The sequence below is a fragment of the Pecten maximus genome, chromosome 1 (genome assembly GCF_902652985.1).
Source record: "Pecten maximus chromosome 1, xPecMax1.1, whole genome shotgun sequence".
Taxonomy (NCBI): domain Eukaryota; kingdom Metazoa; phylum Mollusca; class Bivalvia; order Pectinida; family Pectinidae; genus Pecten; species Pecten maximus.
The window spans coordinates 1529225-1549995 of NC_047015.1; the positions used below are offsets into that span (position 1 = coordinate 1529225).

At 42.3% G+C, this 20771-nt stretch overlaps 2 protein-coding genes across 2 annotated transcripts; both read left to right on the forward strand.

Annotated features, from left to right (window-relative positions):
• The first annotated feature begins 3720 nt into the window (after positions 1 to 3720).
• Positions 3721 to 4812, forward strand: LOC117339927 (proline-rich 33 kDa extensin-related protein-like). The gene has a single exon (XM_033901644.1). It carries the CDS (start codon positions 3721 to 3723, stop codon positions 4810 to 4812), a length of 1092 nt encoding a protein of 363 aa, XP_033757535.1.
• A 3674-nt stretch (positions 4813 to 8486) lies between these two features.
• On the forward strand, positions 8487 to 8980 carry LOC117339936 (uncharacterized histidine-rich protein DDB_G0274557-like; the record flags this gene model as incomplete). The annotated part of the gene is made up of 2 exons (XM_033901655.1): positions 8487 to 8573; positions 8927 to 8980. Coding segments are annotated over 2 exons (141 nt in total), but the record flags the coding sequence as incomplete, so codon positions are not given.
• Positions 8981 to 20771: the final 11791 nt, after the last annotated feature.

Below are 20771 nucleotides of genomic sequence, written 5' to 3' on the forward strand. Positions count from 1 at the left end.
GGACAGTAAAGAGATACCCAGAGTTACAGACAAACACTTATATCTCCCTATTGACCGTGATATACGGGACAGTAAAGAGATACCCAGAGTTACAGACAAACACTTATATCTCCCTAGTGACCGTGATATACGGGACAGTAAAGAGATACCCAGAGTTACAGAGAAACACTTATATCTCCCTATTGACCATGATATACGGGACAGTAAAGAGATACCCAGAGTTACAGACAAACACTTATATCTCCCTATTGACCGTGATATACGGGACAGTAAAGAGATACCCAGAGTTACAGACAAACACTTATATCTCCCTATTGACCGTGATATACGGGACAGTAAAGAGATACCCAGAGTTACAGACAAACACTTATATCTCCCTATTGACCGTGATATACGGGACAGTAAAGAGATACCCAGAGTTACAGACAAACACTTATATCTCCCTATTGACCGTGATATACGGGACAGTAAAGAGATACCCAGAGTTACAGACAAACACTTATATCTCCCTATTGACCGTGATATACGGGACAGTAAAGAGATACCCAGAGTTACAGAGAAACACTTATATCTCCCTATTGACCGTGATATACGGGACAGTAAAGAGATACCCAGAGTTACAGAGAAACACTTATATCTCCCTATTGACCGTGATATACGGGACAGTAAAGAGATACCCAGAGTTACAGAGAAACACTTATATCTCCCTATTGACCGTGATATACGGGACAGTAAAGAGATACCCAGAGTTACAGAGAAACACTTATATCTCCCTATTGACCGTGATATACGGGACAGTAAAGAGATACCCAGAGTTACAGACAAACACTTATATCTCCCTATTGACCGTGATATACGGGACAGTAAAGAGATACCCAGAGTTACAGAGAAACACTTATATCTCCCTATTGACCGTGATATACGGGACAGTAAAGAGATACCCAGAGTTACAGACAAACACTTATATCTCCCTATTGACCGTGATATACGGGACAGTAAAGAGATACCCAGAGTTACAGACAAACACTTATATCTCCCTATTGACCGTGATATACGGGACAGTAAAGAGATACCCAGAGTTACAGAGAAACACTTATATCTCCCTATTGACCGTGATATACGGGACAGTAAAGAGATACCCAGAGTTACAGAGAAACACTTATATCTCCCTATTGACCGTGATATACGGGACAGTAAAGAGATACCCAGAGTTACAGACAAACACTTATATCTCCCTATTGACCGTGATATACGGGACAGTAAAGAGATACCCAGAGTTACAGAGAAACACTTATATCTCCCTATTGACCAGTGATATACGGGACAGTAAAGAGATACCCAGAGTTACAGACAAACACTTATATCTCCCTATTGACCGTGATATACGGGACACTAAAGAGATACCCAGAGTTACAGACAAACACTTATATCTCCCTATTGACCGTGATATACGGGACAGTAAAGAGATACCCAGAGTTACAGAGAAACACTTATATCTCCCTATTGACCGTGATATACGGGACCCAGAGTTACAGAGAAACACTTATATCTCCCTATTGACCGTGATATACGGGACAGTAAAGAGATACCCAGAGTTACAAATTTGTAATATTATACAATTATTCATTTTTGTTTTCGGTGTTCACGAGACTATATACAAACATTGTCAATAGTTCATCGCGGCCGAAGGCCAAGGTGAATAAACTCTTGACCAGGTCCGTATAGTCTCGTGCCAACTAAATAAAATGAATACAAATCAAGACATTGATGATAACAGACTGACCTTTGATAGTGCCGGAGGAGTTTTGTCGCACCTCAGGTATCTTCAGTAGTTCAACTGGTTGTGTTTCTTAAAAATATCTTGTAATTTTGCTTCGTTTATTGTAGCGAAACAATGCTGGAATATCTCTTCTCCCATATTGTAAACAAAATGATGCCGAACAGCCGTTTGTTTCCAGCATTCTGATTGGCTGTTGTCCAAATTAACACGTTGCGTGATTGGATGATAGGGAAAGCAAAGATTGCTGTCTTGATGCTGAAAATAACACGAACATGTCTGCAATACCTAGGGAATTCCCCAGTGGGGTTATTTTTAGCACCCACAGGTCTACGCGCGGACAGGTGCGCGTGAGGAAAATAGGAAATTGGCCAATGGAAATCTACCAAACACATCAGCCATTTCAATAAAATGTGGTAAAACCCGAGACTATATTCTTCATATCAGCATGTTAAGAGTCTACCAATATATCCCTGGTGACTTACGTATTTTTGTGACATATACACGTGTTATGTCATGTACATGTATGCGGGCATTATTTTATTTCACCTTATAATCTGACACGACATTTCCGCTAAGTGACTGATGCACGGTACACGGTTCACTCGGGACCTATCATGTTTCATCACAAAAGGTGGTAAGTCACTCCAGTCGTTTGATTAAACAACTTACGGAAATAAAACCGTCTAATTGTGCATGGAATTAAAACAATAATAAAAAGAAAACAAGCCCCCTTAGTTTTCTTTTCTATCTAAGTACATACCTGCATGAACCAACTGTTTAAAAAGATCAAGTTCTGACGTACGCGGTGAGTTTGTAAGTAATATATAGGCTAACAACAGCATAGAACAGCGATGTTAGTGGAAACATAATGAGGATTCACATTAACAATGGTCATTGCTGACAATAATGGTTTGTCACTGATGTCTTCTGAGACAAAACTGGTACCAGATCTTTTTCGAACGACCATTGTTATTGAATCAATGTCGTCGTTGAGACTACATTAATCTAACAGCATTGATCTTTGACGAACATTGGTCAAATCTCAAGTCTCAATGGAAACAACCTTGTTCAGCAACAATATTTTGTAATCTTTAAAATCAAAATTATTTCCGCAGTGCTTTTAAAGTATGAAATTGATTCTGAAACACAGATATTTAATGATAAATCTTGATTAATGAATAGATTTGCGTGAGGCCTTAACACTACAAGTAATAATAGGATGAGTTATCCCAAACGGTCCTCGCCATCATTGACATCAGTCAGGTAGACCTAGACTAAATCCAGATGATGTCATGTCCTCAAAATGAGAACTGATGTGGTACAAAAACGAGCCGCCATGTCAACGAACATTGAAAAAAATATAGGTTTATAATACGGAAGGAATGGTGTTGTGTTGGGTTAGGGAAGGGAAAATGGCGCCAATGTTGTTGTTATTATTATTTTACGTTGGTCTTAAAAGTGATCAATGACACGTAAACACTGTAGTTTTGAGAAGCAGGAATGTTACTATTTATCAATGGGAAAAAAATATAGCTCAGTTGAAATCTTAACGTTTATCACACATCTTAGTGGTGATATGTTCCCGTTGGTTACTGTGCATTGAGAGTATAAGATCAAACTTAACAAGTCGAAGAAATGTATATATACTCGTTCTTAACACATCTGGTTCGTAAGACCTTGGTGATATGATTCAGTAAATCGAAATTACAAACGGAAAAGGCTTGACTATCACATGCAATAATACTTCCTAGCTATATTTTAATAAAGTACAGGACAGAAACCATCATAAACCTACACGACACAAACCACCACGACACAAACCACCACAACACAAACCACCACGACACAAACCACCACGACACAAACCACCACGACACAAACCTACACGACACAAACCACCACGACACAAATCTACACAAACCACCACGACACAGACCACCATGACACAAATCTACACAAACCACCACGACACAAACTACCACGACACAAACCACCACGACACAAACCACCACGACACAAACCACCACGACACAAACCACCACGACACAAACCACAACAACACAAACCACCACGACACAAACCACCACAACACAACCACCACAACACAAACCACCACGACACAAACCACCACCACACAAACCACCACCACACACAAATCTACACAAACCACCACGACACAAATCTACACAAACCACCACGACACAAACCACCACAACACAAACCAACAACCACCACAACACAAACCACCACACACAAAACAACACAACCACCACACACAAACCACCACAAACCACCACGACACAAACCACCACGACACAAATCTACACAAACCACCACGACACAAACCACCACAACACAAACCACCACGACACAAACCACCACGACACAAACCACCACGACACAAACCACCACAAACCACCACGACACAAACCACCACAACACAAACCACCACGACACAAATCTACACAAACCACCACGACACAAACCACCACGACACAAACCACCACGACACAACCACCACAACACAAAACTACACAAACCACCACGACACAAACCACCACGACACAAATATACACAAACCACCACGACACAAACCACCACGACACAAACTCACACAAACCACCAACCACCACACAAAATCCTACACAAACTACAAAAAACCCACCACGACACAACAAAACCACACTACACCAAACCACCACACAAACCACCACGACACAAACCACCACGACACAAACCACCACGACACAAACCACCACGACACAAAACTACACAAACCACCACGACACAAACCACCACGACACAAACCACCACGACACAAACCACCACGACACAAACCACCACGACACAAACCACCACAACACAAACCACCACAACACAAACCACCACAACACAAACCACCACGACAACACAAACCACCACAACACAAACCACCACAACACAACCACCCAACAAAACACACCACTAACAACACAACCACCAACAACACAAACCACCACACACCAAACACCACCACCACAAACCACCACTAACACAATCTACCACAGACCACCACACACACAAAACCACTCAAAACCACACACAAACCATCACACACAAACCATCACACACACAAACCACACACAACAAACCACCAACTAACAAAACCACCACTACACAAACACCACAAACAAACCATCCAACACAAACCACCACCACACAAACCACCACGACACAAACCACCACACACAAACCACCACGACACAAACCACAACCACACACAACCACCCACACACAACCACACAACACAAACTACCACGACACAAACCACCACACAACCTACACAACCACACACACAAACCACCACACACAAACAACCACTACACAAAAACCACCCACACAAACCCCACGCAAACCACAACCATCCACTACACAAACCCACCACAAACCACCACGACACAAACCACCACGACACAAACCACCAAAACACATACCTACACCAACCACCACGACACAAATACACACCACACAACCACCACCAACCCACACAACCACACAACCACACACACAAACCACCCCGACCCACACAACCACCACACACAAACCCTCACACACACAAACCACCACCCAAACAACCACCACACACAACCACCACTAAAACCCACAAACACCACAACAAACCAACCACAAATCACACAAACACTACCAAACACCCACCACACACAAACCAAAACACGACACAACCACCACGACAAACCAACCACCACGACACAACCACCACGACCACAACCACCACGACACACAAACCACCCACTAACAAACACCCAACACAACACCACAACCCACACCAACACAAACCACCACCACACAAACCACCACGACACAAACCACCACGACACAAACCACCACGACACAAACCACCACAACACAAACCACCACGACACACAAACCACCACCACACAAACCACCACCACACAAACCACCACGACACAAACCACCACAAACAAACCACCACAACACAAACCACCACAACACAAACCAAACCACCTACACACAAAACACCGACACAAACCACCAACACACAACACCCCGACACAAACACACAAACCACCACCACACAAACCATCACCACACAAACCACCACAAACCACCCAACAACCAACCACACTACACAAAACCACCACACTAAACACACCACCACACACAACCACCACACAATACACAACCACCAACCCAACAAACCAACACACCAACACAAAACCACCACAAACACAAACCACCCACAACACAAAACCACCACAAACCACCACCACCACAAACCACCACAACAAACCACACCACCACAACAAAACCACTACAAAACCACCACTACACAAACCACCACACACAAACACACAAAACCAGACACAAACAACCACCACAAACACAAACCATCACAAACAAACCACCAACACAACCACCACACCAACCAACCACCACCAAACAAACCACCACACGACCCAAAACCACACACACAAACCACCACACAACAAACCACACAACACACAAAACCACTACACTACACAAACCACCACAAACAAACAACCACACAAAACCACACAACAACAAACCACCACGACACAAACCACCACCACACAAACCACCACCACACAAACCACCACCACACAAACACCACCACACAAACCACCACAACACAAACCACCACAACACAAACCACCACAACACAAAACCACCACAACACAAACTACCACACACAAACCACCACAACACATACCACCACAACACAAACCACCACACACAACACCACTACACAAATACCAAACTACACAACCACCACCCACAACCAAACCACCACACAAAACCACCACAAACACAACCATCCCACACACAAACCACACCAACTACACAACACACTACCAAACCACACGACACAACACAAACCACCACCACACAAACCACCACCACAACACAAACCACCACCACACAAACCACCACGACACAAACCACCACCACACAAATCACCACCACACAAACCACCACCACACAACCACACTACCACTCACAACACAAAACCCCAACACACCCCCACACCAACACCACATCACAAAACCACCACAACACAAAACACCACCACAACACACCCAAACCACCACCCACTACAACAACCACCAACACCAACACCACCACCAACCATACCAAACCACCACTACACAAACCACCTCACGAAACACACCACACACACCAAACCACCACACCACACAACACCACACACAAATACCACCACCAAACCACCACACACAAACCACACACCACTACACAAACACCCACCACTACCCAAACCACCACACAAACCAACCACCACAAAAAACACCACAAACAAACCACCACACACAAACACCACACAACCACTAACCAACCCACTCACCACACACCACCACCACACCCAACCACCACATACAAAACCACAACACAACCCCCACAAACCACCACTACACCAAACAACACACTACACAAACTACCACGACACAAACCTACACAAACCACCCTACACAAAACCACACACAACCACAAACAACAACACCACAACACAAACCCACCACACACAACCACACAACAAACCACCACTTACACAACCACCACGAACACAAACACCACACACAACACAAAACCACACTGACAAACCTACACAAACCACCCTACACAAAAACCACTACAACAACAACCACCACACAAACCACCACCACACAAACCACCACAACACAAACCACCACGACACAAATCTACACAAACCACCACGACACAAATCTACACAAACCCAACACAAAACCTACCAACACAAACCATTCACAAACCATTCACAACACCCACACCACCACAAATCTACAAAAACCACCACTCACAACACTCACACAACCACCCAACACACAATCTACAACCAACACCACCCCACAATCACACAAACCACCACGACACAAATCTACACAAACCAACACGTCAAAAACCTACACACTACAACCAACTACACAAAACCCACACACACAACCATCCATACACAACCACACCCACCCACCACACAAACCACAAACCAAACCACGACACAAACCACCACCAACCACCACACCACCAAACACAACCACACACACAAACCACCACCAAAAAACCCCACCACAAACAACCACACAAACACAACCAACCACACACAAACCACCACGACACACCACTACACAAACCACCACAACACACACACACAAACACACACACAAACACCACAACACAAAACCCTCCCAACACAAACCACACTACACAAACCACCACGACACAACCATCCAATACACAAACACCACTCACACCAAAAACCACCACACACAAACCACCACTAAACACAAAACCCACCACACACCCCCACTACACAAACCACCACACAAACCACACACAAACCAACACACACCACTACAACAACCACACCACACACACAAACACGCACAACAAAACCACACACAACACCACATCACAACACACTACACAAAATCCACCCACAAACCCACCAAACACAACCACCCGACACAAACCACCAAAACCACCAACAAAACCACCACTACACAAACCCACCAACTACCACAAACAACCACCCAACTCACACAACACCACGACACAAATACACACACAAACCCAAACCTACCACACCACCACCCACCACACAAACCACCACCACACAAACCACCACCACACAAACCACCACCACACAAACCACCACCACACAAACCACCACCACACAAACCACCACCACACAAACCACCACCACACAAACCACCACGTCACAAACCACCACAACACAAACCACCACAAAACACAACCACCACTACACAAAACCCACACCAACACCCACTACACAAACCTACACACACACCCTACACCACCACGACAAAACACCAAACACAAACCACCACAACACAAACCACAAAAAAACCACACACAAAACCACTACTACCACAAAACCCACACACAAACACCAACCACCACCACGACACAACCACAACCACCCACCTACACACACAAACCACCCAACACACACAGCAAACCACCACACAACACACACACCACAACACAAACCATCCCAACACAAAACCAACAACAACACACAAAACAAACCACCACAACACAAACCACCACAACACAAACCACCACAACACAAACCACCACAACACAAACCACCACAACACAAACCACCACACACAAACAACCACGACACAAACCACCACACACAAACCACCACAAACCAACACAACACACACCATCACACACAAACCACCACACACAAACCACCACAAACCACCACAAACACAAAACCACACACACAAACCACCACACACAAACCACCACACACAAACACACCACACACAAAACTAGCAACGACACAAACCACCACGACACAAACCACCACGACACAAACCACCACAAACCACCACAACACTCCACTCTAACTCTCCACTACAACAAAAACTTACACTAACCTCCACGACATAGACCTACTCCAACTATCACGACACAAACTTTCACCCACCACCAAGACACTTAAACAAGCTTTAAGAACTGTCAAAAGACGAACAAGTTTATTAGAAATGAATGATAGGTTTAACTGAGATCCTATACGGCCTTCTGTAAACGATAACATAATCGGATGGTTCTAACCCGCCAAACGGTGTTTAGTGTCCCTCTCACGAGAACAAGATGATATTTGGTAAGTGGTGTGTGATGGCCTTGCATGTCAGAAGGGACCCTCCTAGACTGGCCAGCGGACATCTCCGTCATGGGTTTAACACGCCAACCACAACCCAAAAAAAATACTCTCCATACAACAAAAAGCTATACACTAATCCTCCACGAATAGACCTATCCAACTTCACGGAACAACTTTCACCCACCACCAAGACTTAATTAAAAAGCTTTAAGTAACGTCAAAAGACGAACAAGTTTATTAGAAAATGAATTGTTGGTTTAACTGAGATCCTATACGGCCTTCTGTAAACGATAACATAGTCGGATGGTTCTAACCCGCCAAACGGTGTTTAGTGTCCCTCTCACGAGAACAAGATGATATTTGGTAAGTGGTGTGTGATGGCCTTGCATGTCAGAAGGGACCCTCCTAGACTGGCCAGCGGACATCTACGTCATGGGTTTTGCGTGTTATATAGGTGATCGGATGAGATCTGACAACATTAGCAGACACATCAGGCCAAACCGACTGATTTATTCCCCTGGAAAATAAGATGATACTCGAAAAAAAGAAGCATATATGGCACTAAATCGACCGAAACCAGAACACATAGTTAAATTACATGGTAAATCTACTCTCCCTTACCACAGATACATCTCGATAAATCGGTACTCTAGATTACGAAAGCTTCCCCTTCAAGTTAAGGCGTAAATAATCGACATCCTCCGCAAAATGCTCCTCCATCTCGTGTTTGTGTTTTGAAATTCGCCGTAAAATTCCCTGTCCTTATAGGATATTACTAGAGGCGTTAGGATGAAAAGTAATGTACCTCCATGTATTCAGAGTTTGTCTATGATACGGTTACCCTTGTGACGTCCTAAAACATCAATAATGATGTATTGGCTTCATTTAAAACCTTTGTAAATCCAGAACCATGCCACGTCAAACCAGTAAGTGGTATAACAACAAAAGTCTTATGTACGATATGATGATGTCGTTATACATGTCCTTCACTAGGCGGTTATGGGTTTTGATGCAAGTTGGTATGCTTGGTAGCTCCGTTGTCGCCACGCGACCCTTGTTCTCTAACTTTGGTAGTTCCGTTGTCACCACGCGACCCTTGTTCTCTAAACTTGGTAGTTCCGTTGTCACCACGCGACCCTTGTTCTCTAACCTTGGTAGTTCCGTTGTCACCACGCGACCCTTGTTCTCTAACCTTGGTAGTTCCGTTGTCACCACGCGACCCTTGTTCTCTAACCTTGGTAGTTCCGTTGTCACCACGCGACCCTTGTTCTCTAACCTTGGTAGTTCCATTGTCACCACGCGACCCTTGTTCTTTAACCTTGGTAGTTCCGTTGTTACCACGCGACCCTTGTTCTCTAAACTTAGTAGTTCCGTTGTCACTACGCGACCCTTGTTCTTTAACCTTGGTAGTTCCGTTGTCACCACGCGACCCTTGTTCTTTAACCTTGGTTGTTCCGTTGTCACCACGCGACCCTTGTTCTCTAACCTTGGTAGTTCCGTTGTCACCACGCGACCCTTGTTCTCTAACCTTGGTAGCTCCGTTGTCACCACGCGACCCTTGTTCTTTAACCTTGGTAGTTCCGTTGTCACCACGCGACCCTTGTTCTCTAACCTTGGTAGTTCTGTTGTCACCACGCGACCCTTGTTCTTTAACCTTGATAGTTCCGTTGTCACCACGCGACCCTTGTTCTCTAACCTTAGTAGTTCCATAGTCACCACGCGACCCTTGTTCTCTAACCTTGGTAGTTCCGTTGTCACCACGCGACCCTTGTTCTTTAATCTTGGTAGTTCCATTGTCACCACGCGACCCTTGTTCTCTAACCTTGGTAGTTCCGTTGTCACCACGCGACCCTTGTTCTTTAACCTTGGTAGTTCCATTGTCACCACGCGACCCTTGTTCTCTAACCTTGGTAGTTCTGTTGTCACCACGCGACCCTTGTTCTCTAACCCTGGTAGTTCCGTTGTCACCACGCGACCCTTGTTCTCTAACGTTGGTAGTTCCGTTGTCACAACGCTACCCTTGTTCTTTAACCTTGGAAGTTCCGTTGTCACCACGCTACCCTTGTTCTCTAACCTTGGTAGTTCTGTTGTCACCACGCGACCCTTGTTCTCTAACCTTGGTAGTTCCATTGTCACCACGCGACCCTTGTTCTCTAACCTTGGTAGTTCCATTGTCACCACGCGACCCTTGTTCTTTAACCTTGGTAGTTCCGTTGTCACCACGCGACCCTTGTTCTCTAACGTTGGTAGTTCCGTTGTCACAACGCTACCCTTGTTCTTTAACCTTGGAAGTTCCGTTGTCACCACGCTACCCTTGTTCTCTAACCTTGGTAGTTCTGTTGTCACCACGCGACCCTTGTTCTCTAACCTTGGTAGTTCCATTGTCACCACGCGACCCTTGTTCTCTAACGTTGGTAGTTCCATTGTCACCACGCGACCCTTGTTCTCTAACCTTGGTAGTTCTGTTGTCACCACGCGACCCTTGTTCTCTAACCTTGGTAGTTCCGTTGTCACCACGCGACCCTTGTTCTTTAACCTTGGTAGTTCCGTTGTCACCACGCGACCCTTGTTCTTTAACCTTGGTAGTTCCGTTGTCACCACGCGACCCTTGTTCTCTAACCCGGGTAGCGGATGTTGTTGTTGAGGTAAAAAATTATCATCTTCCGAAACACCTAGGCAAAGATGTTCAAAGGGTGATTAACCTAATCACAATTTAACAACAATTTTAAAATTCTGATGAAATAATTTCTTCAAAAACTACCTTGACAAAATTTAATGAAAATTATAGAGCTCGTCAGTCTCTCCCTAGCTGCTATTTAAAGGATGCACTCGGGTTTTTAAATAAAGGAGAAATGAGACTGTTACTTATCGAGTGATTACGCTAATGAACGTTTGAATATCTGGGCCCTAGTCCCAATCTCCATTTACCTTACAATGGTCGCCATTTATTTTGCTTTAATCGATAGTGAGTTAGACATTCGTTTATGTGTTTTGTTATTTTGATACTGCTGTAGTCATTTGATCCTTTAACATTTACATGTTCCCATTACCTCAATGTTAATCACGGCTCGACTATAAATGGATTGATGCAGTCAAGATCATATGATGTGATTGTTACGCCATTTTGATAAACGCCACGGAAATGCTTTGCTATGCACTACGAAGGAATCAAAAGCAGTGTGGAATGTGATTGAGAACAATTGCGTAATATGACATCATTTTGTCGCTATGTTGATCACCGTCACGGCAAGGCTTTGTACTGTGTGTTAGATTGGCTGCGAGTCAATCACAGAAAGGAATTAGAGTTAAAGATGCTATTCTTTCAAATCAACAAACACGGAAATGGATGTAAATAAAGGAAGCATTAATTTGAGAAGTACATATTTTTCCAATGTCAATACGATAATTTAACGTTCGTTAGATCGTATTAATTGTCACTATCAATGAAATTTGGATGACAGATAGATATGATGTCGCACTAATTAATGAAATAATTACTCATAAGTTTACTAAGCCTTCAGTAAAATAATTATATTTATCCGCGATATATACGATTGTATACAAACCCTTCTGTTACAATAACAGATCTTACGACAAATACAGACTATTCTGTTACAATAACAGATCTTACGACAAATACAAACCATTCTGTTACAATTACAGATCTTACGACAAATACAAACTATTCTGTTACAATAACAGATCTTACGACAAATACAAACTATTCTGTTACAATAACAGATCTTACCACAAATACAAACCATTCTGTTACAATAACAGATCTTACGACAAATACAAACTATTCTGTTACAATAACAGATCTTACGACAAATACAAACCATTCTGTTACAATAACAGATCTTACGACAAATACAAACTATTCTGTTACAATAACAGATCTTACGACAAATACAAACCATTCTGTTACAATGACAGATCTTACGACAAATACAAACTATTCTGTTACAATTACAGATCTTACGACAAATACAGACTATTCTGTTACAATTACAGATCTTACGACAAATACAAACTATTCTGTTACAATAACAGATCTTACGACAAATACAAACTATTTTGTTACAATTACAGATCTTACGACAAATACAAACTATTCTGTTACAATTACAGATCTTACGACAAATACAAACTATTCTGTTACAATAACAGATCTTACGACAAATACAAACTATTCTGTTACAATTACAGATCTTCCATTAAAAAAGTGTCTTTATCAGTGTTTTGCAGGGAAAAAAACTTTAAAGTTATTTGAATGCTTCAGGTTTAGAACTTTAACTTTAACTCATACCATGCTGTCTTCCCCTCAATAGCTCATATATATACATGCATAGATAGTTATCCTCATAAAATTGTATTGCTTCAAATTGTATGAGCTCGCACCATCCCTCTCCCCAATAGCTTGTACACATACCCATGAAATTGTATCGCATCACTACTCGTCGGCTCAACCAGGACTGATAGATGATTCCACAAATTTAATCAGTTTTCCAAAAAAGTGAAAGAGGAAGACAGAGAAATGTAGGCGTTTCATTGGCTACTTGGCCCTGTGTCACGATATTACGTTAGTGATTAGGGGTCCCAGGCGGGTAAAACTTGATAAGGTTTAAAATTGAGTCCGGGGCTATCTAACTTTTAGTCAATTTTAAGCATTAGGGGTATGACAAAGATAGACAGTTTATTGACACGCTGACATTAAATGTATTTAAACTAATTTTGCCGGTAATTATAAAGAGATTAACTGACAATTATATGTGCCCATCGTCTGTCATATAAAGATCAATGTCAAGCATCCAGCCTGGCTCTAGAAAGCGAACGTACACAGCCTTAATTGAGGTGGCGTTTGATAACCGAAGACAATATCGCTCTACCGAGGGACCAGCCTAAAAGCCTCTCACAGTTTTGCAGTGTCGGGGGGACATAAAAAAAAACATTGTAAACGATAACAGACTTCATTGTCATGTCCATCTGAGGTTTAAGTCCTACAATGGTCAATTCTTATGTATCAAGATTGAATAAACGACCTACCTTACTTAGATACCGTGACATTACTCCCACTCTCGTCTAGTTTAACCGCTAGGTGGTGATATGGATGCGAGCGCCCAAACATCTTTTAAATTAAAATATCATCAGTTTAAATAATGACCACTTGAGACCTATCCTCAAAACCTTCATTCAAAACTTCACTACATTTTACATTGTCAGCCAAACTCGAATAACAATTTTGTCATATATTTCAGGAATCACGGAGGATATAAACAGGAATCACGGAGTCGTGAAAGACGACAACAGGAAAATGGGAGGATCAGGAATAATGTAACAACAATAGGAACCGAAGGGGATCAGGAATAATGTAACAACAATAGGAACCGAAGGGGATCAGGAATAATGTAACAACAATAGGAACCGAAGGGGATCAGATGTAATGTAACAACAATAGGAACCGAAGGGGATCAGGAATAATGTAACAACAATAGGAACCGAAGGGGATCAGATGTAATGTAACAACAATAGGAACCGAAGGGGATCAGATGTAATGTAACAACAATAGGAACCGAAGGGGATCAGATGTAATGTAACAACAATAGGAACCGAAGGGGATCAGATGTAATGTAACAACAATAGGAACCGAAGGGGATCAGATGTAATGTAACAACAATAGGAACCGAAGGGGATCAGATGTAATGTAACAACAATAGGAACCGAAGGGGATCAGGATGTAATGTAACAACAATAGGAACCGAAGGGGATCAGATGTAATGTAACAACAATAGGAACCGAAGGGGGTCAGATGTAATGTAACAACAATAGGAACCGAAGGGGATCGGGAATAATGTAACAACAATAGGAACCGAAGGGGATAAGATGTAATGTAACAACAATAGGAACCGAAGGGGATCGGATGTAATGTAACAACAATAGGAACCGAAGGGGATAAGATGTAATGTAACAACAATAGGAACCGAAGGAGATCAGATGTAATGTAACAACAATAGGAACCGAAGGGGATCAGATGTAATGTAACAACAATAGGAACCGAAGGGGATCAGGCGTAATGTAACAACAATAGGAACCGAAGGGGATCATATGTAATGTAACAACAATAGGAACCGAAGGGGATCAGGAATAATGTAACAATAATAGGAACCGAAGGGGATCAGGCGTAATGTAACAACAATAGGAACCGAAGGGGATCAGATGTAATGTAACAACAATAGGAACCGAAGGGGATCAGGAATAATGTAACAATAATAGAAACCGAAGGGGATCAGATGTAATGTAACAACAATAGGAAACCGAAGGGGATCAGGAATAATGTAACAACAATAGGAACCGAAGGGGATCAGATGTAATGTAACAACAATAGGAACCGAAGGGGATCAGATGTAATGTAACAACAATAGGAACCGAAGGGGATCAGGAATAATGTAACAACAATAGGAACCGAAGGGGATCAGATGTAATGTAACAACAATAGGAACCGAAGGGGATCAGATGTAATGTAACAACAATAGGAACCGAAGGGGATCAGGATAATGTAACAGCAATAGGAACCGAAGGGGATCAGGAATAATGTACAAGCAATAGGAACCGAAGGGGCTCAGAGGTAAATGTAACAACAATAGGAACCGAAGGGGAAATCAGATGTAATGTAACAACAATAGGAACCGAAGGGGATCAGGAATAATGTAACAACAATAGAACCGAAGGGGATCAGATGTATGTAACAACAATAGGAACCGAAGGGGATCAGATGAATGTAACAACAATAGGAAACGAAAGGGGATCAGATGTAATGTAACAACAATAGGAACCGAAGGGGATCAGGAATAATGTAACAACAATAGGAACCGAAGGGGATCAGATGTAATGTAACAACAATAGGAACCGAAGGGGATCAGATGTAATGTAACAACAATAGGAACCGAAGGGGATCAGATGTAATGTAACAACAAAAGGAACCGAAGGGGATCAGGAATAATGTAACAACAATAGGAACCGAAGGGGATCAGGAATAATGTAACAACAATAGGAACCGAAGGGGATCAGATGTAATGTAACAACAATAGGAACCGAAGGGGATCAGATGTAATGTAACAACAAAAGGAACCGAAGGGGATCAGGAATAATGTAACAACAATAGGAACCGAAGGGGATCAGATGTAATGTAACAACAATAGGAACCGAAGGGGATCAGGAATAATGTAACAACAATAGGAACCGAAGGGGATCAGATGTAATGTAACAACAATAGGAACCGAAGGGGATCAGATGTAATGTAACAACAAAAGGAACCGAAGGGGATCAGGAATAATGTAACAACAATAGGAACCGAAGGGGATCAGGAATAATGTAACAACAATAGGAACCGAAGGGGATCGGATGTAATGTAACAACAATAGGAACCGAAGGGGATCAGATGTAATGTAACAACAATAGGAACCGAAGGGGATCAGATGTAATGTAACAACAATAGGAACCGAAGGGGATCAGGAATAATGTAACAACAATAGGAACCGAAGGGGATCAGATGTAATGTAACAACAATAGGAACCGAAGGGGATCAGATGTAATGTAACAACAATAGGAACCGAGGGGGATCAGATGTAATGTAACAACAATAGGAACCGAAGGGGATCAAATGTAATGTAACAACAATAGGAACCGAAGGGGATCAGATGTAATGTAACAACAATAGGAACCGAAGGGGATCAGGAATAATGTAACAACAATAGGAACCGAAGGGGATCAGGAATAATGTAACAACAATAGGAACCGAAGGGGATCAGGAATAATGTAACAACAATAGGAACCGAAGGGGATCAGGAATAATGTAACAACAATAGGAACCGAAGGGGATCAGATGTAATGTAAAACAATAGGAACCGAAGGGGATCAGATGTAATGTAACAACAATAGGAACCGAAGGGGATCAGGAATAATGTAACAACAATAGGAACCGAAGGGATCAGATGTAATGTAACAACAATAGGAATCGAAGGGGATCAGATGTAATGTAACAACAATAGGAACCGAAGGGGATCAGATGTAATGTAACAACAATAGGAACCGAAGGGGATCAGATGTAATGTAACAACAATAGGAACCAAAGGGGATCAGGAATAATGTAACAACAATAGGAACCGAAGGGGATCAGATGTAATGTAACAACAATAGGAACCGAAGGGGATCAGATGTAATGTAACAACAATAGGAACCGAAGGGGATCAGATGTAATGTAACAACAATAGGAACCGAAGGGGTTCAGATGTAATGTAACAACAATAGGAACCGAAGGGGATCAGGCGTAATGTAACAACAATAGGAATCGAAGGGGATCAGAAGGCGCCAGTCTTACATCCGACAAAACGAACTTCAGTGTTTCGATTTGGTTTGGTTTAGTTTATTTTGTTTAACGTCCTATTAACAGCTGAGGTCATTTAAGGACTGCATCCCGTGCGTGCGACATGCATGCGTGTGGTGAGTGCGTATGTGTGTTTTGGGAGGCTGCGGTATGTTCGTGTTAAGCTTCCTTGTGATAGGCCGGAACTTTTGCCGATTTATAGTGCTACCGCACTGAAGCATACTGCCAACAAGACACCCAGCAGGATATCCCTCCCGGTCAAATTATACTGACAACGGGCTAACCATTCGTCCCACTCCAAGTATGCTGAGCGCTAAGCAGGAGTAGCAACTAACATTTTTAAAGACTCTGGTATGTCTCGGCCAGGGGACAGAACCCAAAGCCTTCCTCATAGGGGCGAACGCTCAACTAAAGGCCAAAAGTGAGGCATTGTCAAGGGAGACATTAGGAAGAAGAGAAAGATAAGATCCCAAATTTAGTCGCCTCTTACGATCATGCAATGGGGGCATCAGGCACAATTCTTACTCGCTACCTGCAGGGCATTCAGTGTTTCGAAGTTGTTGAATAAATGTTTTCGATTAAAGTCTAATTTACCCAATCATATCTTTGATAATAGTCCTTACTAAATACTTGTATTGGCTTCATGTAACGAACATGTGAGGAGAAAACAAAATCACCCTACAAGCCCAGTCTGGTATAAAGCGCTTTCCTTTCCAATCCTAGCCAAAAAACACTATAGAAATTTAACGCCAAAGGCCACAGCATAAAATGTTGGGTGTCAGTACATCTGTACTTTAGACCTGATTCTGTCATTTTACAGCATAATAAAACCATATTTGGGTTGTACTTCAGATTAAACGCAATATATAGGATGAATCATGGTGTCCACCGGGAGTCGTGATCAGGGCGAAAGGTTATCGCTGAACTGTAGTACTCATCAATACTCATTTTTATATCGTTCCATGTGTACGAAGATACTGGAGTAATGAAGCAAGCTCTTCAAATCGGAGCGGAATATTATATGTCAAAAAAATCAAAACAATACGACAAACAGCATAATCAATGCTTTTTGTGTTAAACATCAGACAAGGTTATAACAATCTACACCGGGTGGAGGTCACAGTCTACCTGGTTAGATTAGTTGCGTATGCCATTGCAGTCTATCCAGGGAGGGGGTTGAGTCTAACAAAGTTTTAACATTCGACTTGTGAAGAAACCTTGAGTCTTACTATGATATGACAACTACAAACGGAATGAGTTGTCTGACAAGGTATAACGGTCTATCAGTGGAGATAGTTGAGTCTGACATTGTGATGGCAATCTACAAAGAAAGATAGTTGAGTCTGACATCGTGATGGCAATCTACCAAGGAAGATAGTTGAGTCTGGCATTGTGATGGCAATCTACCAAGTAAGATAGTTGAGTCTGACATTGTGATGGCAATCTACCAAGGTAGATAGTTGAGTCTGAAATTGTGATGACAATCTACCAAGGACGATAGTTGAGTCTGACATTGTGATGACAATCTACCAAGGAAGATAGTTGAGTCTGACATTGTTATGACAATCTACCAAGGAAGATAGTTGAGTCTGACATTGTTATGACAATCTACCAAGGAAGAGAGTTGAGTCTGACATTGTGATGACAATCTACCAAGGAAGATAGTTGAGTCTGACATTGTGATGGCAACCTACCAAGGTAGATAGTTGAGTCTGAAATTGTGATGACAATCTACCAAGGACGATAGTTGAGTCAGACATTGTGATGACAATCTACCAAGGAAGATAGTTGAGTCTGACATTGTGATGACAATCTACCAAGGAAGATAGTTGAGTCTGACATTGTTATGACAATCTACCAAGGAAGAGAGTTGAGTCTGACATTGTGATGACAATCTACCAAGGAAGATAGTTGAGTCTGACATTGTGATGGCAACCTACCAAGGTAGATAGTTGAGTCTGAAATTGTGATGACAATCTACCAAGGACGATAGTTGAGTCTGACATTGTGATGACAATCTACCAAGGAAGATAGTTGAGTCTGACATTGTGATGACAATCTACCAAGGAAGATAGTTGAGTCTGACATTGTTATGACAATCTACCAAGGAAGAGAGTTGAGTCTGACATTGTGATGACAATCTACCAAGGAAGATAGTTGAGTCTGACATTGTTATGACAATCTACCAAGGAAGAGAGTTGAGTCTGACATTGTGATGACAATCTACCAAGGAAGATAGTTGAGTCTGACATTGTTATGACAATCTACCAAGGAAGAGAGTTGAGTCTGACATTGTGATGACAATCTACCAAGGAAGATAGTTGAGTCTGACATTGTTATGACAATCTACCAAGGAAGATAGTTGAGTCTGACATTGTTATGACAATCTACCAAGGAAGATAGTTGAGTCTGACATTGTGATGACAATCTACCAAGGAAGATAGTTGAGTCTGACATTGTTATGACAATCTACCAAGGAAGATAGTTGAGTCTGACATTGTGATGACAATCTACAAAGGAACATAGTTGAGTCTGACATTGTGATGACAATCTACCAAGGAAGATAGTTGAGTCTGACATTGTGATGACAATCTACCAAGGAACATAGTTGAGTCTGACATTGTGATGACAATCTACCAAGGAAGATAGTTGAGTCTGACATTGTTATGACTATCTACCAAGGAAGAGAGTTGAGTCTGACATTGTTATGACAATCTACCAAGGAAGATAGTTGAGTCTGACATTGTTATGACAATCTACCAAGGAAGATAGTTGAGTCTGACATTGTGATGACAATCTACCAAGGAAGATAGTTGAGTCTGACATTGTGATGACAATCTACCAAGGAAGATAGTTGAGTCTGACATTGTGATGACAATCTACCAAGGAAG

Bases quoted from the DNA above. Each gene is read 5' to 3' on its own strand.
- LOC117339927 (XM_033901644.1), top strand. From the start codon at position 3,721: ATGACACAAATCTACACAAACCACCACGACACAAACTACCACGACACA.